The 19,519-nt window shown below is 48.9% G+C and overlaps 6 protein-coding genes across 8 annotated transcripts; 3 read left to right on the top strand and 3 right to left on the bottom strand.

The window, feature by feature from the left end:
- Nucleotides 1–537: 537 nt before the first annotated feature.
- Nucleotides 538–1,918, bottom strand: LOC117148284 (WW domain-binding protein 4). The gene is made up of 4 exons (XM_033315602.1): nucleotides 1,809–1,918; nucleotides 1,680–1,752; nucleotides 900–1,624; nucleotides 538–841 (listed from the first exon to the last, which is right to left on the bottom strand). Coding segments are annotated over exons 1-4 (1,017 nt in total). The 5' UTR covers nucleotides 1,811–1,918; the 3' UTR covers nucleotides 538–624.
- An 81-nt stretch (nucleotides 1,919–1,999) lies between these two features.
- LOC117148290 (probable serine hydrolase) lies at nucleotides 2,000–3,722 on the top strand. Its single transcript, XM_033315614.1, has 3 exons — nucleotides 2,000–2,186; nucleotides 2,371–2,457; nucleotides 2,706–3,722. The coding sequence occupies exons 1-3, from the start codon at nucleotides 2,117–2,119 to the stop codon at nucleotides 3,542–3,544; spliced, it is 996 nt and encodes a 331-aa protein (XP_033171505.1). The 5' UTR covers nucleotides 2,000–2,116; the 3' UTR covers nucleotides 3,545–3,722.
- An 800-nt stretch (nucleotides 3,723–4,522) lies between these two features.
- On the top strand, nucleotides 4,523–5,445 carry LOC117145326. The gene is made up of 3 exons (XM_033310929.1): nucleotides 4,523–4,828; nucleotides 4,892–5,015; nucleotides 5,067–5,445. The coding sequence occupies exons 1-3, from the start codon at nucleotides 4,755–4,757 to the stop codon at nucleotides 5,304–5,306; spliced, it is 438 nt and encodes a 145-aa protein (XP_033166820.1). The 5' UTR covers nucleotides 4,523–4,754; the 3' UTR covers nucleotides 5,307–5,445.
- A 1,288-nt stretch (nucleotides 5,446–6,733) lies between these two features.
- Nucleotides 6,734–11,086, top strand: LOC117150807. 2 transcript variants are annotated; one of them, XM_033317865.1, is made up of 3 exons: nucleotides 6,734–8,465; nucleotides 10,030–10,623; nucleotides 10,695–11,086. In XM_033317865.1, exons 1-3 carry the CDS (start codon nucleotides 8,383–8,385, stop codon nucleotides 10,960–10,962), a joined length of 945 nt encoding a protein of 314 aa, XP_033173756.1. In that variant the 5' UTR covers nucleotides 6,734–8,382; the 3' UTR covers nucleotides 10,963–11,086. The 2 variants fall into 2 exon arrangements, with proteins under 2 accessions (XP_033173756.1, XP_033173755.1); XM_033317864.1 differs by lacking the exon at nucleotides 6,734–8,465 and adding an exon at nucleotides 9,184–9,654.
- Nucleotides 11,087–11,161: 75 nt separating this feature from the next.
- On the bottom strand, nucleotides 11,162–17,710 carry LOC117143388 (epidermal growth factor receptor kinase substrate 8-like protein 2). 2 transcript variants are annotated; one of them, XM_033308082.1, is made up of 6 exons: nucleotides 17,391–17,710; nucleotides 13,716–14,112; nucleotides 13,513–13,656; nucleotides 11,878–13,452; nucleotides 11,634–11,813; nucleotides 11,162–11,573 (listed from the first exon to the last, which is right to left on the bottom strand). In XM_033308082.1, the coding sequence occupies exons 2-6, from the start codon at nucleotides 14,061–14,063 to the stop codon at nucleotides 11,481–11,483; spliced, it is 2,340 nt and encodes a 779-aa protein (XP_033163973.1). In that variant the 5' UTR covers nucleotides 14,064–14,112; nucleotides 17,391–17,710; the 3' UTR covers nucleotides 11,162–11,480. The 2 variants fall into 2 exon arrangements, with proteins under 2 accessions (XP_033163973.1, XP_033163963.1); XM_033308072.1 differs by lacking the exon at nucleotides 17,391–17,710 and adding an exon at nucleotides 14,194–14,240.
- A 314-nt stretch (nucleotides 17,711–18,024) lies between these two features.
- On the bottom strand, nucleotides 18,025–19,223 carry LOC117150440 (KRR1 small subunit processome component homolog). The gene has a single exon (XM_033317325.1). It carries the CDS (start codon nucleotides 19,134–19,136, stop codon nucleotides 18,099–18,101), a length of 1,038 nt encoding a protein of 345 aa, XP_033173216.1. The 5' UTR covers nucleotides 19,137–19,223; the 3' UTR covers nucleotides 18,025–18,098.
- Nucleotides 19,224–19,519: the final 296 nt, after the last annotated feature.

The following is a 19,519-nucleotide window of genomic DNA, read 5'->3' on the forward strand; positions in this document are numbered from 1 at the left end:
ATTCAATCTATTTACACCGAGTGCCGCTGCAATTGCCACACAGATTTCAGATTTCAATTGAAATTTCGACGCTGCGAATGCACTCGCCACTTTTGCTGCTTCCCCTTCTCCTTGTTTGTTTGCAGTGCGGATTCGAAGACGAGTGGAAAACGAACAGCGAAACGAAACGGAACGAAACCAAACAGCACAGCGCACTCGAAACAAAATAGCGCGACTCGATTCAACGCAATTCCGACCGCTCGCTTACAACAACAGCAGCAGAGTGACCGTCGGCGGGTGGGGGAAATATACCTCCTGTTGCCGCTGGAAATGCACTAAAATTGGAGAGATTTCTAAGACCTAAATATGCCGCAACTAAAGCAGGGACACACACCGATTGTACCCAACGTCGATAGCTGTTATCGAAGTTTAAAAATCTTTAAAAATAATATTTCTACTTAAAACCATTTAAATTTGAATGGGATATGTATATGAATGCATATTAATTTGAGCAAATGCGTGCAAGTCGACCAAAGATAATAATAATTCTACAATATCTATTAATCTAATGTTGAACGCATCTCACTTTTTAATTGGTATAAGCAAACACTTAAAAACCTAAATATTTCCTATGCCTAAACCTAACTAATCCTCGGCGCGCTGGCGGCTGTTTCCTTTCCTGATGAATTTCCGCTTGAAGGTGGCGGGCGCAGTGGCCGCTATCTCCTCATCCAGACCGCCTATCGTCTTCTCCTTGAACTTCTTGACTGGAGGTTCTGGTTCACTCGAGGCGGAAACCACAGGCGCAGCAATGTAGTAATCCGTTTTGGGTAGCTGCCAGTCGATGGGCTGCTCAGGTGCTCTACAAAAATCCATAAATGTATCAGTAAATGCATTTGAACCTAGTAGAGGGGCCCTACTTCACTTCCACAGTTTGCCACTGCCCAATCTCCTTGGTGGCCGCCTCCTCCTCCGTTTTGAATGTCTGACGCCTCTCCTCCTTCTGCTTCTTTTCCTTGGGATTGTCCGTCCTGCGGAAGGCTTTCATCTTCTCTCGATTCACCCTCGCCACTTCCTCGTCGACATTGGCGCGGAACTTGAGCGATTCCTCGGCCTGGGAGATCTCCTGCTGGTCGATGGCCAGCTGGTTGATGCGCTCGTACTCCTCGTAGGACAGATAGCCCTCCTTTGGCGGTTTCCACACGGATTCATTGGTCTTCACGTTCCAGTAGTAGGTGTGTCCCTCGTCCGACTTGCCCTCCACCCAGAGGGATGCCTCGGGCACGGCTGCATCGCTGGTCACCTTGCCGGGAGCCACCCGCCGCTGGTCCTCTTCTTCGTCGGACAGTCCTTCCAGGCGCATGGGGTCCACTTGGCGCGATCTTCCGGCCGAGGAGTGAGCTCCGCCTGAGGCGGAAGCGGAGGCGGTGGCCCTCATCACCGTGTTGATGGACCTGGCAGTCATGTCGCCCCGCGAATGGACATCCTGGGCGTACGACTTCATGGCCGCCTCCTCCATCTTGCGGATCTCCGCGTCCATTTTCTGGCGCTCCCGCTCCGATTTCTCGCTGCTGCGACTGATGTCCGTGATCCGCTTGGCCACATTCATCTTGTGCCGCTTGCCACTCTCGTGGAAGGCGACGCTCTGCGGGATTGGGAGTCATTAGAGTGCGGAAAAGCGGGTTATTCTATGGACTCACCGCCTTGTTGTCGCTCAGCCAGCATTTGCAGAAGTCGCAGAACTTACGCTCGTTTGATTTCCAGTACTCCGTCCTGTTGGAATCGAGAGTTATCTAAGGCGAAGCCGGAGGATAATAACTTTGACTTACATGTTGATTTCACAGCTAAATTGTTTTGAATACGAGCAATATTAAATTTTGTTTGCAATCGTAAATGAAAACAATGTGCGGGAGTTGCCACCCAGTCGTGAACGAAGCTGCACAATAGATTCATATCTTGCTTTCTAGCCATTCCTGCGCCAAACTGACATTTCTGTCAATAGCTATCGACAATCGAATTTCCTGGATCGGCGAAACTTTGCGACTTTAGTTAGTCGCTCTTTGAGATTCCCCGCGGCAGGAGCTCGCCCGATCCGCGTCCAGCATTACAGAGCACCACTTGCGAGCAGCAATTAGCCATGGGCCAGACACGCGTGGCAGCAACAACAGCGGCGCAATCTCCCGCGGCGGAACTTTCGCCAGAAACAAGTGAGTAAACCGGAGGAGGAGGTCGTGGTCAGGTCACCGATTCGCACGCTCTGCGCACCTGAGTCCGAAGTTTCCGCTGGTTGCGCTTCACCTGGCTCACGGGCGATTTCGCCAGACGCAACCATTTCGTCACAGCTTGCTTTGGTTTTAGTTAAATTACTAATGTGATTCCCCCTGCTTTTAGATGGCCAGGCGGAGGAGCCCCTGCAGCTGCTGGGCGAGGACAGCTGGGAGGAGTTCTCCATCGCCGTGCCCTGGGGCACCGTTGAGGGTGAGTCACCTGCCAGCCGTTTCCTTATCAACAGCATCGACCATTCATGGCAATCAGACGTGATTTTTGATGTGACGCGGCCAAACTATTTTGTTAGTTTCGACGCACTACCAGACCCAATAACGCTATCTCTTTGCTTGTTTTTTTAAGTAATAATTTTTGGAAGCATCACGCGATTTAGCTGAACTATTAGCATACTCGTGCTGAAACCAAGTTACATATGTACTAATCGATTTATCCGCTTGCAGCCAAGTGGTGGGGCTCGAAGGAGAGGCAGCCCATCATCGCCCTGCACGGCTGGCAGGACAACTGCGGCAGCTTCGACAGGCTGTGCCCCCTGCTACCGGCGGACACCTCCATCCTGGCCATCGATCTGCCCGGGCACGGCAAGTCGTCGCACTATCCGATGGGCATGCAGTACTTCATCTTCTGGGACGGCATATGCCTGATTCGCCGGATAGTCCGCAAGTACAACTGGAAGAACGTCACTCTGCTAGGCCACTCGCTGGGCGGAGCTCTGACCTTCATGTACGCGGCCAGCTTTCCCACGGAGGTGGAGAAACTGATCAACATCGATATCGCGGGTCCCACGGTGCGCAGCACCCAGCGGATGGCGGAGGGCACTGGCAGGGCGCTGGACAAGTTCCTGGACTACGAAACCCTGCCGGAGAGCAAGCAGCCCTGCTACTCGTACGACGAGATGATCAAACTGGTGCTGGACGCGTACGATGGCTCCGTGGATGAGCCTTCGGTTCGGGTGCTGATGAACAGGGGAATGAGGCACAATCCGAGCAAGGATGGCTACCTCTTTGCCAGGGATCTGCGGCTGAAGGTAAGCCTGCTGGGCATGTTCACCGCCGAGCAGACGTTGGCCTACGCGCGCCAGATTCGCTGTCGCGTGCTCAACATTCGGGGCATTCCCGGCATGAAGTTCGAGACGCCACAGGTGTATGCGGATGTGATTGCCACGCTGCGGGAGAATGCCGCGAAGGTGGTCTACGTTGAGGTGCCCGGCACCCATCATCTTCACCTGGTCACCCCGGATCGAGTGGCGCCCCACATCAACCGATTCCTGAAGGAGGCGTGAGTTTCCATCCGGACTGCGTAGGAAATTACTTAAGTAGACGGCTAGGTAGAGAGTACTGTGTGTATATAGTTAGTGTATTTCATCCCACTTGTGATGTACAGTGATCAAAGGTATGTGCCCGATTTGCACGGATCTAAATGTTATGGCAGATAATAAACACAAATTTATGACCAAACAAGGTAATGTCTTTTCGTCACAGCCTGATATGCTCTTGCTACTTGGACTTTGCTTGTCCAGTTAGCTGGTTAGCTAAATATCTTCAAAGTAAATCTTTTAATGGCTTCTATTCTCTTTTTGGCAAGTCACAGTTAAAAACACTTTTATTGAAGTGTTTAACGAGTCATCATTACAATTCAATTTGAAACCTGGTGAAAGCCCTTAATTCTTTATTACCTCTATCTGATTGAGGCGCAGACCTTTTCTCGACCTTTGAACCAAGGTGTTGAAGGTCCCAAAAGATATCTAATGCTACAATCACCTTTAGTCACCAAATTAGACAAAAATAAACCTTAGGTCGTCGCGCCTAAAGTCGTAATTTGATCAAACAGAGATTAAACCCGGAAGGTGTAAAGACCGAAAAAGGTTCCACCTAGAAAATATATTTGCGTCTCCTAGATAATGCTGACATACATATATCTTTCATGAGCAATATAGCTTTATAGAGCGGATATATCAACTCAGGCATTATACGATAACTCAAATGAAAATTAATTTCGAATAGCAAGACAGTTGACAAAATTGGTTTATTCGAAAATATAATAAATCATGGGGAGATAAACTATCGCATTTTCCTATGTAATTACTTTCGCATTTATTAACTTTTCAGATAAAGCTGAACTCTTTACAACCAACTGATATAGAAATAAAGGGTTCTCAGTAACACTATGAAATATGTTAGGCTTGGTATGCTTTTTATTTCACCATGTATTCAATGTATTTTTACTCATGTTACTTAATTTGGATACTAAAATAAGTTTATTTAAAAGTGTAAAATAATAATTTTAAATTATTTGCAAAATATCGTTGGCACTTAAGGGTTAATGCTACCGTTATATTTATCTATCTGTGTGGCAACTCCACTCGTCTCCAACAGTTTCCCCACAGCTGGCAACGCCCCGTAACGGTTGCCAAACAAATTACCGTTGCATGGCAACTCGTTTGTTTGTGCCTTTGTTTACAAGTTAACAAAATCCTTTTGCAAGGACGCACAATGGACCTAATCAAGGAGATCAACGACAAATACATGGCGCTCGAGGCGGAGATCGACCAGAAACTGGAGAAAGTGTAGGTTGGGCATAGCAATATGCAAGGATGTTGTTACATACATATATTGGGCTATATCTTTAGGCAAGCCGAGGAACTAAAGCTGGAACGGCAGAACGAGCAGCTGGCCGAGACTTCAATCTGTGCACCTGCTCCCAAGGTTCTGTCCTACGAAGACGCTCTCCTGCGGAACACCAACACCCTGAAGGTAAGCCATCTCTTGGGATATCAGAGGTTCCTAAGGATGTTCCCATTACAGGCTCTGGAAATAGCCAAGGCCCGTTTGAGATCGCGTTCCACGTACTCCCCCGTCGAGAAACTCCTCCAACAAGCCCTGCAGAACTACCGACGGGAGCTGGAGAGTCTGCAGGACGCAGAGGATAGGCGCAAGGATCAGGAGAACCCAGAAAACCAGGAGGAGGGGGAGGAGGAGGAAAACCTCTATGATCTGGTCATGCAGAATGTGATGGAGGCCAAGCGGCAACAGACCGATCTATAAGACATGTATTTCCCTGGAACTCGAGCAATTCATGAGGCCACATATGATCCAGTTGTATATATTGTTCACCAGTGAGACACTGCCAAGCTGAATAAACAAGCCGCAAGTGTACACATTTGCTGGAAATTGAATCGAGAAAGGTAGAATGCGAATGGGAATGGGAATGCCGGGTGAAATGGGGTGTATGCTCACATTCTGTTCCCACTTCAAACAATGATCGAAATGGAGCAAACAACGGATGACGAAATGCAGCCGCAGCGGGCCACCTTGTTGCCATCCCAATCATCTAAGTGCCCCATCGACAACGATGTTCCCACCCTCGACGTTATCACCGCTCGAAGTGTATATCTGCCAAGGCGAGAAGATATCTCCTGCAGCCAGGCAACATCAGAGCAAACACATTTACCTAATTAGTTGGCCATCTAACCACTTGGACATCCCCAAATCTGACTGGAGCACGCCGAAAGGAAGCCCAGGCAATCGACTTGGTAATAAATCAATTAATGACACTCCGTCTCGTGCGAACATCAAAGAAAATTGCTCTCCTGGCATGTTCGCTTGTCTTCTGATAAAGTCGCCGGCGATAGCGCGGGTGGGCGAAAGCGACAGGGCAGCGAATGGAGTCGAAGGTGTCACTTGTCAGCGGTACAGCCGGGGTCAAAGAGATACAACCGATACTTAATAGGGATAGTACCATAATCTGGATAGTACCATTAACTAAGTATATCATGGTGTGATCAAGGAGTTCCTTCCTGTTCTAGGCATTAGATCGAATGGTGATCTTTGGAAACCAATTACCTAACTACATCTGGGCACTATCGTAGTGACCTGAGCTGTGAGCTGGCTTGAATGGATGCACCCGACCGGAGGTCGCAGGTAAAGGGAGCGGACGAGAGCCCTCACCTGTGCGCACTACCTGTGCTGATAAGACCAGCTATTGAGACAAATTGTGGGGCGACAGCTCCGTTTCCACTGGCATTTCCATTTCCATTTCCATGTCATTTTCTTCTCAGCCCTTCGGCTACGTTGACAGCGGCGTTTAATGGCCAATACAAAGACAGCACGCACGCTCGGGTGTGAGTGCTATCTCGGAATATCACCCACTTTCTGCTCCAGTTCAATATTTCATATTTATTTGCTTTCCGTTTCTGTTTTTCGGCTCTCCCGCTCCCTCTCCTCTGCCGCTCGCTGCCCAGCTCCTGGCACTCGCACCTGTACAGGTGAGATATGGGCAGCCGATCGACGATACTGGGTGTACTTCGTGGGGCCGATTCTTCGTCGGGAGCTGGTGTTTTAAACTTCACCGTCAAATCCGACGTTTCAGTTACGTTCCGAGTCGCGACAAGTGCATATTGTGCCGCCCGATCCAACCGATCGGCGAGATATGGAGCACCCAGTGTGGAGGTGGCGGTGCCTACGTGTAGCTACTCCGCCTGGAGCCATCCGAATCCACCCCGGGCAGCGAATTACTTGGGCCAAGGGAATGCAAACTGTGATCATCCCGAAAGTTTGTTCGTTTGGCTTAAGTTATTTTCATGTCCGACTAAAGCGCCACGTGGTAGAGATCGGATCGGATCGGATATACAAGGTGGATACGGTGGTCACCTTCCCAGGAAGTGCTCTTTCGGTCTGCTAACAGCTCGAGTGAACTAATGAGTTGGCCCCGCTTGGGGATCCTAACTGGGTACGTCAGCAGGTGAGGATCGGGGTGAGTCTGAACCCCATGAGAAGCGCCTCCTCGAAGGCCCATCGATCTGGAATGATTAGCCTGGCACTGATACCGAACGGCGACGTGATTCGCTCCGCTCCCAAATAGCAGACGCCGGCTGATTAAATCCGCCGCCATATTCGGCTTCCGTTTGGGCTTCGGAGTCCGACTCCGAATCCGAATCCGAGGGAAGAACTGCTGTTCGTTCGGCTGGCGCTGGGGCTGGGAATCGACTCCACTTGGTGCGCTGGCACGGTCGCTCGGGAGCGTAAACCCATTATCACTATATTGGTTGTACGATTTGCGGATCCGTCGCCAGTTGGCCGACTGTAAAATCTGATTTCTGTAGACGTGTCGTCGCTTTGCCCCAACCGATTCGATACGGCTGGGGAAACTGACTTGGGAACGAGATAAGAGCTCTGGGAACTCTGGGAACACCGAAAGAAATGCGGACACAGTGTGCTGATCATTTCGAGGAATTATCTTACCCCCAGAACTGATTGATTGAAGATATATTTGCTCTAAGGAGTATATCCTGATGATATTGATTTGGATTGAAGGTATCTATTTTACGATGGATGTATTAGGCATTAGAGTGGCTTTTTTCCAGTGCAGTGGGTGCCAAAGGGCTGTGGGTCTGTGGGTAGGACAAACGTGGCACTTATAAGGTAAAAAGGTAGCCGAAGCCGAGCTGATAATTGTGCAACGTACACAAACCTTGCTCGCATTGCTCCACTTGCTTTCGGGTTATCAGTTGGAGTGACAAGCGGAAATTAAAGTTGAAATCGACACGATTATTTCATTAGTTCTGTTTGCGAAGGGCCGAACAAGTGGGCGTGTGCCCACCCAGCGTGGCTGGGTGGAGTGATCCGAAAGGTCGGATCCGAAAGGCAGGAGCTGGCAAGGTCACCCGGATGTTTATATTCGGCAGTCTAGTTGCCGATTGACGGATTGATTGTCAGTGGCCATAACTAACCAATTAGCGATTGCCATTCGTGGCAGGCAAAGCCAGGCACATCTTCGGGTGGTTGGATCGGGTGGGTGACCAGGTGGCCCGTGTGCTCCAAGGTGAAACGCAGCCAGAAATAAGTGCGCCCAGCCAAGTCGAGTTAAGCTGAAGACTTGGACCCAATTCGACCAGGTGCAAGCGACAGAAACAGCGAAGGCGGCATAGACAAACAGAGGCCACGTACAGTGAAGCCTCCAAGCAGGACCACTCCTTTCGAAGAGAGCCATCTTAATCTTAGAAATCGCACGAATAAGGCTAATAGAATGCAAAGCTCTGGCTGAGATCTGGATTCGAATGGATGGACTGGTCGGCTTTAAGGACCTTCCACTGTTCGAGGGCACGAGTGGAGCCCTGGGAAGATGTCATTGGTTTGGACGTGGACGAAAGCGAAAGGTGTAGACGCAGACAGAGACGGAGACAGAACTTCAGCGAATATGCCAAGGTACGTCAGAAGAAATGAATTACCCGGCCTGGAGCCGGAGCAAGTTGGGAGGGGGATGTCTCGAGGAGGGACTGGCGAAGTGCTCCAGCCCCCAAGTCGCACTTTACTGCAAATGCAAAAACTTTAGACAGGGAATCAATTGTTGTTACCTTGTTTTATTTCGCCCAAGACACGCAACAACAATGGAACCGTCAAAAGGGAGAGGCCAAGATGGAGAACACGGCGAGAAGACATTCTAGTAAAAGTGGTGACTAGGAGTACTGAAATGTATCAGCAGGATATAAAAAGGATATGAGCCCCCATCAAAGGGTCCTTATCAATAAGCAAAGCTCCTCCAACTTGCACCTCTACTTCCTCAATATGAATTCTAGATCGCAATTACAACATATTCCTTGTATTTTTATAACCAGTAGCTTGCAAACTTATTTGAGCAATAAATTTTATGATCGAAAATTCGTTATGCGATAAGCAGTGATTCGAGTTAGGATCATAAATGTTTTATCTTCGAAAAAGTATTCCAACGCTTGCGGGTTTCCCAAGATACAGGTGGCACAATACTCAATATTCAAGCAAAAATAAGGATGTTAACTTATCTTAGGCCAGTTTTTCTCCCAGTGGCGCTGGTAACTAGCAACAAATGGGCAGTCGGCAGTTGGGGGCGTGACAGCAACCGTGAAAAGAACTCGAGGATGACAGTTATGGGTTACAAAGGCAAGGATTGAATCAAATAAATAAACGCGCAAGGTTCTCGTCATGGAGCGCGGCTCACTGGGTCGGATACTCGTTGGCCAGGGGGCGGGGAGCCACCCCCGAGTGGATTTATATGGGATTCGATTGAACGGGTTGTGCTCCGAGCGGGGTGGGCATGGGCCTGGGGGTAACCTTACCACGTCCACATCCACGTCCATGTCAAGTTTGCATGCGGCTGCAGGTAATTCCCCATTTCACCCGCCTTTACATAATCACAACAAATGAACGAGGAAAGGCGACGGATGGCGAATCTATTAGCATAAGGGCGCATAAAACGGCGCCGGATCCGGCTGGATTCCATCGAGGACTCGCACTCGTCGACTCAGTTGCAGTGGAGCCGTGGAGCCGCGATGAACGTCTGGAAAGCAAAGGTCCTAACGGAAGTCCCCTTCGGACACGTCCTCATCGTCAGTGGGCGCGTCAAGCCTCATCCGAATAAGTAATCATCCTCCATCCTTTGGATACCCGGTTCTCCACCAAAAGAATACCCCTTTGATCTGGGTTAAAGTTAAGGGTCGAACATGCTAGTAATTTCTCTAACCAAATCAAATACTCGTCGAGCTGTTGAATTTATAAATGTTTAAGCAACTAATTACAATTAGTTCAAAAAGTAAAGGGATTAAGTATGAATTGTATTCCAATTATCCGATTATTGACAAAACAATGCAGTTCTAATGCCAACGAAAGGCTTATAAAGCTGTGACAGAGATTTGCATAAATGAAATGGGTATCCTTAGCGATTTCGGGGGAGTGCCGAGTATCCCAATCCATATCTAACACTTGTAACTAATGACTCCTCTCGAATTACGGACAGGATTTCGCTGGACCTCACGGACAATGTGAACGCGCAGAACGAGAGCGAAACGGTGTTCCTGAAGATCGAGGCCAACTTCCGCGAGGGCCAGATCATCCGCAGCATGTTCCAGCCGGGCGAGGGATGGCAGCAGGAGGAGATCTCGAAGAACTGGAAGTGCGACGGCCCGAAGAACCCGCTGCAGCCGGGCCAGAGCTTCACCTTCCGGGTGGCGGTGCTGCAGCGATGCTTCGAGATCTACGTGAACGACCAGCTGTACGGGTCCTTCGAGTTCGTCAAGTTCCCCAAGCAAATCAACTACGTGCGCACCTACGGCGACTTCGAGAAGATCACCCAGTTCCACCACCGCATGCTCTTTCCGCTCGTCTTCCCCAGAACGCTCATGTGCCCGGACAAGGTGGCCTTCCAGAGCGACGTGCCCAGGCGGTATGAAACCGGTACGGTGGTGGCCATGGAGTGCATCGCCAAGGGCCCGCCGACCACGGAGTTCTCCATCTGCTTCCAGTGCAACGACACCGGGAGGACGGTGCTCCGGTTTCACGTGAACTTCGATCGGACAACCGTGTCACGCAGCTACCAGCGCGAAGACAACAGGTATAATGGAGTCCGAGACTCCAATGGGTAACCTTTCCTTAAGACGATTCACCTTTACATACTTATTCTAGCTTTGCCTTGAGCGACGAGGAGACCGAGGGCGAATTCCCATTTGTACGCGGAAAGCTTTTCAAGATCGCGTTTGGGCTCGGGGATCGGGCTTTCCTGATCGCCGTCAACGGGCAGTACTTCACCTACTACAACTTTCCCGGACGCCCCTTCTCCATATCCACTCTGAAGTGCTTCACCAACGAAGTGGGCGACTTCGCCGTGCGGAGCATGGAGTATCACTCCGATTCTCCGCTTCTGGCCCGCGTGGAGAAGTTGTCCATCATTTAATCGAAAGGGATTCCGGAAGTCTTCTATAATCGATTCGAGTTCTCGTAGTATGCTCTTTGTTCAATCGTTGGCTTTGATCACCGTACAGCACCAGTTAACTTCTTCTTGTGAGCATCCAAATAAAGCAAAGCAGCTCTCCAAACTACAATCTCATCGATCACCATCAACCAATAGCCAGGTTATAGCAATTAACAAGGGGTTCCTTTGGATATAATTTTATTAAAACAAATTATTGCCGTCGCCTCCCCTTTTTGCCTGGATGAGCATCAGCTTAAGCATCCGCCTCAGCAGGAGCCACGTGCTGCTCAACAGCTCCCGTCTGGAGCTCCACTTACGTTAGTCTTAAGGTTAGTTCTGGTTTGCACACTCCTGCGAGCGAGTGCAAGGTATTGGAGCCAATCCGATCGCTAGTGACCAGGACTAGCATCCTAGACGGAACTGCTGATGTCTGTCTCTCTATAACGCTAGATCCTCACTACGGAATATGTGTATATGTATATGGTGATCGCATCTCGATCCTAGAAGTAGCGGAACTCGCCCTTCTTGCCCAGATGCTTGCTGCGCATCATGTCGGTGGGATCCGGCGATCGCTGTTCCATGCCGGGATTATCCTGGGTAACGTAGAGCGGTTAGCATGTCCAACCATGAATTGAGTTGCCAGCCTTACTCACCCCTGATCGCGATTTGTTGCCCGGGCCCGTGGGACCCGTCGGTGGCTGCTGTTGTTGCCCGTAGAACTGGGCTCCATCTCCATCCCCGAAATTGAAGGGGGTTACAATCGTGTGCGGCACGTGGGCCACCTGACCCCGCATGTTGCGCGCCTTCCACCACTTTCGGGTATCGTCAAGGATCTAAAGTTTCGAAGAGATGGTTATAAAACAGAACGAAGGTGAATAACGTGGGTGCTGGCCTTACCTCCAAGTATTCGCCTCGCATCACGCTAAGCTCCTTGTCGTTGTTGGCGGTACGCGGATAGGTGACCAGCACAATCTTAGCGCCCGTCGCCTGCAGATCCTCCAGCCAGGACTCGAGCATCTGGTCGTCGCTGACATTCGGCAGGCCTCTACCTCCACCGCCCAACTCCGACGAAGGCCCCGGACCAGCTCCTGCTCCGTACCCGTTTCCACTGCGAGATTCCCTCGTATGCAGATTCTGCAGACCAGCTGTGATGGCGCTGAGGGTGGGGCCAGCTCCTGGTCCATGGCCATGACCATGCCCATGTCCCGCTGCTCCGCCGCCCCTGCCTTCAATCGAGTCGAAAGACAGCTCACTGCGGGCGTTGAAGTCAGACGCGCTGATGGCGCCCGCCCGATCTCTGTCGCGTTCCCTTTCCCGCTCCCTCACACCGTCGTTGCCGTGGTGGATAGTGTACTTCTCGATACCCATGGCCATGTTCATCCCGTTCCCCGAGTCGTAGTCATCGTATCCGCCTCCCCCACGACCATTTAGTCCGGATCCAGCCTGGACCTCGAGTCTGCGCTTGCTCACATGAGCGGGCGGGGAATTTGGTGGTGGCTCCAATTCATCGTTAATCAAATAGTCCGGTGACCAGCCGTCGAGGAAGACCGGATGGTAGGATCCAACGTCATCCTTCCATTGATCTCGCGGGATAACCCAGGCATCGCCCAACGACCGCCACAGCTCCGTTTCCTTGCTGGTTACACAGTTGATGAGCAGGTTGATGGCCTCTCTGGTCAGCAGGGGATTGACCACACGCGCCGGTAGCTGTGACTCGTAGTACGTGTCGCTGGACGCCTCCACAATCAGAGCCAGCGGCGTGAAGAGGAAGTGCACCAGTTCGGGGGCGTTGGGATCGTGGATGTGCGCCTTCAACTTTGCCAGCAGGTTAAAAGACAGCTTAAACTTGGCAAAGATGTCCACGAACTCCTTCTCGTGGGGAGGCCGTGTCCTCAAAGTGAGCAATCCCTCCCCCGGATCCCTTTTCTTCGACTTTCGATTCCGACGACGGCGCTCGAGCTCCCGGGAAGCAGCCGCGGCGTGCTGAAGACGAGCTATGAACTTCTCGATGTCATCGAAACAGTGATTCAGCACGGCCACATCCCGCTCGTACTTCTCGCTGGACGTGGAGCTAGTCTCATCGCGCTCCGTTGCGCCACCGCCCCCAATCCCACCGTGTTCCGAATCCGTCTCGCCACTAATGTGGGCCACGTCGTCGCCTGAAACCCCTACTCCGGCACGGATTCCATACTGTTCCATGCTGCTCCTTTGGTGCATGTGATGGTGGCTTTCGCGCTCACGGTCTCGATCCCGCTCTCTTTCGCGCTCAGCCCGCTGCTCCCTGTGCTGGTGCAGCTCCACTCTACTATGCGACGAGGACGAGGAGGTTTTGCTCATCATCATGGCCATGCTGGAGGCTCCTCCCCCGCCTCCGGATTGAGTTGGTGTGGCACCGCGCTGCTGCGTTATCATCTTGCCGCTTCTCAGCTGCTTCAGATCCTCAACGAGGTGAACGGCGGACACGCTTTGTGACTGCAGGGATAGAGCATTTGAATGAAACTGTCATGAGACGGAAGCCTCACTATTTCTCACCTGGAATATGTGCATCTCGGAGCGAGAACCACCGCCTCCGGATACGATAAAGACCAGAATGTTGTTGTATAGCTCCATGGCGTCATTCGAGGTGAATGCGGTGGGCTCCTGGACCAAGGAGGCGGGAAATCTTTCGATGATGTTCTGGAAGGCAAGGATGAAGATGAGTTCCATTAAGATCATACCCAGTTCCTGTAACTTACCCCCGTTTCATAGTCCATAATAAGCACCCACTGGTAGTCCAGGCAGAGCTGCATCTTCTGCGACCAAATGCCTGTGGTCTTCTCCAGCTGAAGGAGGCGACGCATTCCGTCCGCCGGATACACAATGCCGGACTCCTTGTTGACCGTGAAGGTGGCCAGGTGTTCAAGCAGGTAGGTGGGCTTGTCATGCAAATCGCTCTCCAGCCGCTCCCGCTCCTCGCCGCCTCCGCTGCGATCGTCTCCGGAATAGTCTCCTCCTCCGCCGCCACCTCCATGGGCACCGCCTCCTCTTAGGCTTCCGCTACTGTTTCCGGCACTGCCGCCTCCGTTTGAGTGGTGGTTAACCATGGTGTCTTCCAATCCCGGTACAGACTTCTTTCGACGTCTGAAGCTCCGTCTGAAAAAAAAAAATTTTTACATCATCATCAATTATTTTATATAATTATAATTATTTCGAAGAGTTCGAAATTTATGTTACCGTTTAAATGATGAACTTAGTCGCTTTAACATCGATTAAAAGTTTTGAACGTTACCAACTTATACTTATGCTTCTTAGGTCGAGTAGAACTATCGTCATTTGAAAATAATAAGTAGAATTACGTGTATGTTTTTAATAATCCCATTTAATCGTTTTTTCTAATGACTAATACATAATATTTTGACCGCTCGAAAAACATGTTTTACTTGATTAGAAGAGCTTAGAATAGGCTTCTCATAGCATTCCCAAAACAAACTTTCCTATGGGTGTGGTTGAGCCCCTTGGAAGTCTGGTTCCCAATTTGGTCTCTCAAGATCTTGAAGCCTCCGATGACCGAGTCTTCGAGCTGCAGTCTTATGAGTGGCGGATACGAAAATTGGTGCTACAGTATGTGTTAGATCATTATGCTGTGTTTACTTTGTGCAGCTGAGACTAAGTCCCTCTGCATCCGAAGGCCCCTAATCCCGCCAAGCCACTTGGATATTGCGCAGCCAATCGTCTCTGACTCAGACCGCATTCCAATTCCAAGCCTCGACTAGCGTTGGCACACACACTCCAAGCGATCCGCACATGGCCGCAATTATTCTCAAACTTTAACATTTCGTTGTTGGCTTGGATCAGCATTGGAATTCAAAAATCGCGCTACTTCCAATTCCCCAGGTTCTCCTCTAAGCTCGCTGTCTCCACTTTGACTACACAGAGAATATTATTGGATAGTTTACTTCCGATCAAATTCATCTTATTTGTATAACAGCAGCAAATTGTATTGCATAAAACAGGTGATATCTTTAAAAATTAGGCCAATGATCGTTCTATGTCACAGTAACATCCTTTTCAACACTCGGATAAATCTATCTTATTCTTTCTGTGTAGCCAGTGAACACACCTGCAAAAGACACACACACACACACGTCAAACTGAGATTTGCAAACACACTTTCTCGCTCCCTCTCGCTCTAACCCTCGGAGACTCTATCCAAACCGCTCCCTCGACTCAAGTGACAGCAACAACTTTTCCGCTGTTTTAGGCTGGGCTCAGACGCCGACTGCGACGCAGACTGCGCAGTCGACGCTGGCAGCGGTGTCGCATACCTATCTACACTAAGCAAACATCGCTACTCATTGCTGTTTTTATAAAGATATTGGTTGAAGATCATTATAATAATCCAATGACGAGAAAGTCTCCAGAATGTAGTTTCAACCATACTTAAACTTTAACAACACTTTTCATGGTAGAAAAGCCAACAAGTTAGTCCATTGTTTTCAGTGTATCAATACAGCAGTGTCGCAGGGTCAACGGACAGGGGAAAGGGGGTGTTCGGGTGCTCGTATACTTGCAACAGGTGAAAGAGAAACTGCAGAGGGGGTCAGTTGCAGAGCACTATCTGCTTACGATCTTGTCCAAGCCGAAATCGCAGTAAACAAAAAAGCGAAGTGCACGTAAAAAAGAAAACATTGACCCACTACACCCCTGGAAATGTTTTGTTTTCGTTAAGTTGCGCCGCTGTGTTATATTTCAGCGTTTTATTGTTCGTACAAGCCCCAAATTGCATCACACTTGTGGAATTTGACAGATTTGTGTTTTCGCTACTTACTCTGCAGCAGCTTAGAGGCCAATGACGAAACGCGATAAACATTATCGCACTTGAGTAATATGGAAATAGTTGGGCTTGCATAAATCCTGCTTTAGAGAAAGTACTAGAGCTGGGTGATTTAAAGCTAAGTTAAGACATTGTAAACATCTACAAACATTATGCTAAGTAAAATATCACTTTAGGCATAGACACCCGTAAGATAAGTATTTATCTATTATCTCGAAATATCTACCATCCAGACATATGTATCTATGCATCTGTAAATAGGTAAGGCTATCCAAGATACATACATAACTGCACTGGTATCTCAGAACTCCCCAACAGGAACCATAAGACCTGAAGACATGCCCCAAGCATAGCTTCCATTCAGGTGAAGATAATTAATTGGGTCCTGATAAGCGTGCGATGGGTATTAGGGCCTCAAATAATTCAGACAGCTGGGATTTAGATAAAACGGCGGCGTGCGGTACTTGCTTTTTTATTTTATCTCGCATACTTTTTGGTTTACGAACCAAATGGCAAAACAACAAATGACAATAGTTGTTTTTGCTGTTCTTCGGGTGGGAACCAGCTCGTGGAGCGAGGGAGGGCTGGAGGGGGATGGCGAGACATCGACACCCCGATCCACACTATTGCCGTCCCCCTCGCGCGCATGCGTGGCAGGTAAGCTGACGTCTGTGCTTGCGCTGGTGTGTGCGGCTTGAAAAAGTATTTGTCTCCGTGTCTCGAGACCCCGGCACCCGCCCTCGCTTGTTGCTGCAACTTTAGTTTTTGACCGACCGCATTTTTTAAGCTTTCTTTTCCACCTGTTTTCCGTTTTCCTCTCTCACTGTGTGCTGTTGATATTCCACGGGCCTCTCTCAGACACACACACACACGTCGCCTTTAAGCCGCACTCACACAGGTGAGGCTTCAAGTAATGTGAGTGCGCGGATATACAGTGGTCCCTCATATAGGTAATTTAATTGAAAATAACATTGTGCTCAAATACTTAACATAAAATATTTTAACGATTTACATAAACATAAAATAGACAATTATTTAAATTAATAATATAACCAATTTCAAATGATTAAACTTGAAACGCAGCCAACGGGAGGAGTTTATTTTCCAGATTTCCCATAATCGAGTATTCACTTCTTCGACGCATCACTGTATGTACAAAAGTGGGAGCGGCGGCAGGTTTCGTATTGATTTTCAATGCTTTGTTCAATTCATTCACTAATTCACAGACACATGCTCAATTCGCTATATATATTATTCTAATTGACCGCATTTTCCGGTGAAATGTGGGATATACATATGCATGTGTATACACTCCCTTCGCACACACACGCACAACACACAGGTATCGATATCACGTTAGCATTTCGATATCATCCTCTCACCTAGCAGCACATTCTTTTTCTAATTAGCACGAATCCGAGTCTCTGTCACGTTTGCTTGGCATTTCAACTGGCTTTCGAGCTTATTTTCGGACTTAGCTTCGGTTTTAGGCGTTACAACTGCGATCACTCGAGCATTGTTTTAATTTTAATTCAAACATTAAAAGTAACTGTAGTCCAGCACTTAATCCTCTCTTCTTCTTCCACCTCCTTATTACCTGTCTTCGCCGTTCTCTCCGTCCTTCTTTGGCAGCCGCCGCTTTTGGTCTAGTGCTTCGCTCCTCTTCGATTTTTATTTTTAAGACGGCTTTCTTTCGCTCCGTTCTTTTTGATTCTCACAGACCGTTTTTCTATTTTCTATTTTTCTGTCGCTTGCGGAAAATAAACGAACGAATAACAATAGCCCCGCAACGGCAATGTTGTTGTTGCCGTGGCTTTTCAGTTACTGTTTTTGTTGTTATTGTGGAACGCACGCGAGCGTCATCCGCTGTTTAAGCGCGGTTAGTACATGTCAGTCCGGTACCAGAAATCGAACTAACTTGGCTCATTCGCTGGCCTTTTGAGTTGTTTGTGTATATTTGTATTAAGCCACTTGTTGAGAGAGTGCGACAGGGAGAGAGAGAGATCTCTCTCTACACTAGCGGGCAGCGAAATAGAATCAAATTTATCGTATGATAAAAATTTACTTTCTATCCGAGTATAAGGTATTATAAATATCATATACTTGCAGAATTTGCATTATGAATCCATTGGATTTTTTGAGATTGGCTTTTAAAACAAAAAACAACTAGAAACTAGAACTAATACCAGTTCATCCTCACAAACTTTTCATCTCATTAGAAAACCTTAAGATTTCCATTTCCACATTGCTCAGAAAATCAGTTTTATTGAATAGGCTTACGGACTAATTAAAACTAGGAAAACTATCAGCTGCTCCTCGCCTTCTTGTTGGCCTTGATCAGCTTGGCCTTCAGGGCCTTCACGTCCACTTTGTTGGAGGAGGAGCCATCCTCCTTCTTCCGGCTTGAAGCAGCCGACTCCTCCGTGGGCGGGACAAAGTCCTTGTTGCGGCGTTCGTCCTGGCGCTTGGCCGCCTCCTTCTGCTTCTCGGTGCGCTCCTGGTTGCGCTTCGCTTGCTTCTGCTCCTGGTTGAGGAAGTACTCTCCGCTGGCCAGCTGCTTGTCCACCTTGCTCTCCGGCTGGCTGGGCGGGAATGGGGTGTACTCCTTCTTTTGTTTCTTGACCTTCGGCTGCTTGCGTTTGCTAATGTTTTTGTTCTTGAACTTGGGCAGGAATCGGGACCAGTCCTCATTGGCCAGGCGCGGATCCTTCATCAGCTCCCGCTTGATCATCAGAGCCTTGATGTTGTATATGGGGTGCACATTGTTCATGGTCTCCAGGACAATGTCTCGCACCTGCTGAAGGCCCTTGTAAGGACCCAAGGCGGAGACTGTGTTTCCTTGAACCAAAACGTAGCAATCGGTGAGCAGTTCAATGGACTTCAGGGTGGCGCCGTTAGGTCCTATCAAACGCTGTCGCCGCTTCACGAACTTCTCCTTCTTGTGCACAAGGTTTCCGATTTTGATGATGTCACACCCGATGTCGTCCTGCAGGACCCGCTTGGCCTGCTCGAAGGGAACACTTCTGGCCATCAACTTGATCATATCCCGCGCCTTGATAATGATGTAGGGATCCCAGGTCTTTCGACTGGTCCTCACCACCATGCTGCCCTCCATCAAATCTAGCTCCGCCTTCAGGTGGTGCTCCGCCAAGCACTGCTCCACCAGAGGCCAAACCTCCTTAAGATAGCGCTCCCGATATTTGGGAAACAGCGTGGCGAAGGAGCTCTCCTCCACCATCCCATGCGGGTTGTCCTCCTGCCTGAAGGCAGGGATCTTCAAGGCCCACGCATTGTCCACCGGCTCGGTGCTGATTTTGGTCTCCTCCGCTTCACTTTCGCTCATAGTTACTCGTCTTTTCAGAGGCTAATTCCTCTACAGGTAAGATTCTTGTGCACGCTTGTTTTGGCCAGGCTGCCAGATCAGCGGTAAATGCGTGTGACCATATCAGGGAAAACTGGCTTGTTAATATTATTGATTAAATATCTATTTAAAGATTTCTTTTTAGCTTGATTATAATATAAATTATTCGATTTAGAATGTTTACATTCTATATTCAAACACAATTATATTTTTGATCATGTCCCAGATAAATGCCTTAACAAAATTCCAATTCCAATCTAACTTAAATATTGTGGATATTGGTTCCATCCATATTAATAAAATATGCAATTCTGAAAATCTGCAAAAATATAAATAATGTTATAGCTCCTGATACTTTCAGAAAT

The sequence above is a fragment of the Drosophila mauritiana genome, chromosome 2L (genome assembly GCF_004382145.1).
Source record: "Drosophila mauritiana strain mau12 chromosome 2L, ASM438214v1, whole genome shotgun sequence".
NCBI lineage: Eukaryota > Metazoa > Arthropoda > Insecta > Diptera > Drosophilidae > Drosophila > Drosophila mauritiana.

Coding starts and splice junctions, on each gene's coding strand:
- LOC117148284 (XM_033315602.1), bottom strand. Junction 1,625..1,679: donor GGCTGAGCGACAACAAGGCG/GTGAGTCCATAG, acceptor CCAATCCCGCAG/AGCGTCGCCTTCCACGAGAG. Junction 842..899: donor TGGCAAACTGTGGAAGTGAA/GTAGGGCCCCTC, acceptor GGATTTTTGTAG/AGCACCTGAGCAGCCCATCG.
- LOC117143388 (XM_033308072.1), bottom strand. CDS start 14,225: ATGTTAAAGCGACTAAGTTCATCATTTAAACG. Junction 13,657..13,715: donor TTATGGACTATGAAACGGGG/GTAAGTTACAGG, acceptor CTTGCCTTCCAG/AACATCATCGAAAGATTTCC. Junction 13,453..13,512: donor CCGAGATGCACATATTCCAG/GTGAGAAATAGT, acceptor CTATCCCTGCAG/TCACAAAGCGTGTCCGCCGT.
- LOC117150440 (XM_033317325.1), bottom strand. CDS start 19,136: ATGAGCGAAAGTGAAGCGGAGGAGACCAAAATCAGCACCGAGCCGGTG.
- LOC117148290 (XM_033315614.1), top strand. CDS start 2,117: ATGGGCCAGACACGCGTGGCAGCAACAACAGCGGCGCAATCTCCCGCG. Junction 2,187..2,370: donor GGAACTTTCGCCAGAAACAA/GTGAGTAAACCG, acceptor CCCTGCTTTTAG/ATGGCCAGGCGGAGGAGCCC. Junction 2,458..2,705: donor GCCCTGGGGCACCGTTGAGG/GTGAGTCACCTG, acceptor ATCCGCTTGCAG/CCAAGTGGTGGGGCTCGAAG.
- LOC117150807 (XM_033317864.1), top strand. CDS start 9,566: ATGAACGTCTGGAAAGCAAAGGTCCTAACGGAAGTCCCCTTCGGACAC. Junction 9,655..10,029: donor GTCAAGCCTCATCCGAATAA/GTAATCATCCTC, acceptor AATTACGGACAG/GATTTCGCTGGACCTCACGG. Junction 10,624..10,694: donor TACCAGCGCGAAGACAACAG/GTATAATGGAGT, acceptor TACTTATTCTAG/CTTTGCCTTGAGCGACGAGG.
- LOC117145326 (XM_033310929.1), top strand. CDS start 4,755: ATGGACCTAATCAAGGAGATCAACGACAAATACATGGCGCTCGAGGCG. Junction 4,829..4,891: donor GACCAGAAACTGGAGAAAGT/GTAGGTTGGGCA, acceptor CTATATCTTTAG/GCAAGCCGAGGAACTAAAGC. Junction 5,016..5,066: donor GGAACACCAACACCCTGAAG/GTAAGCCATCTC, acceptor TTCCCATTACAG/GCTCTGGAAATAGCCAAGGC.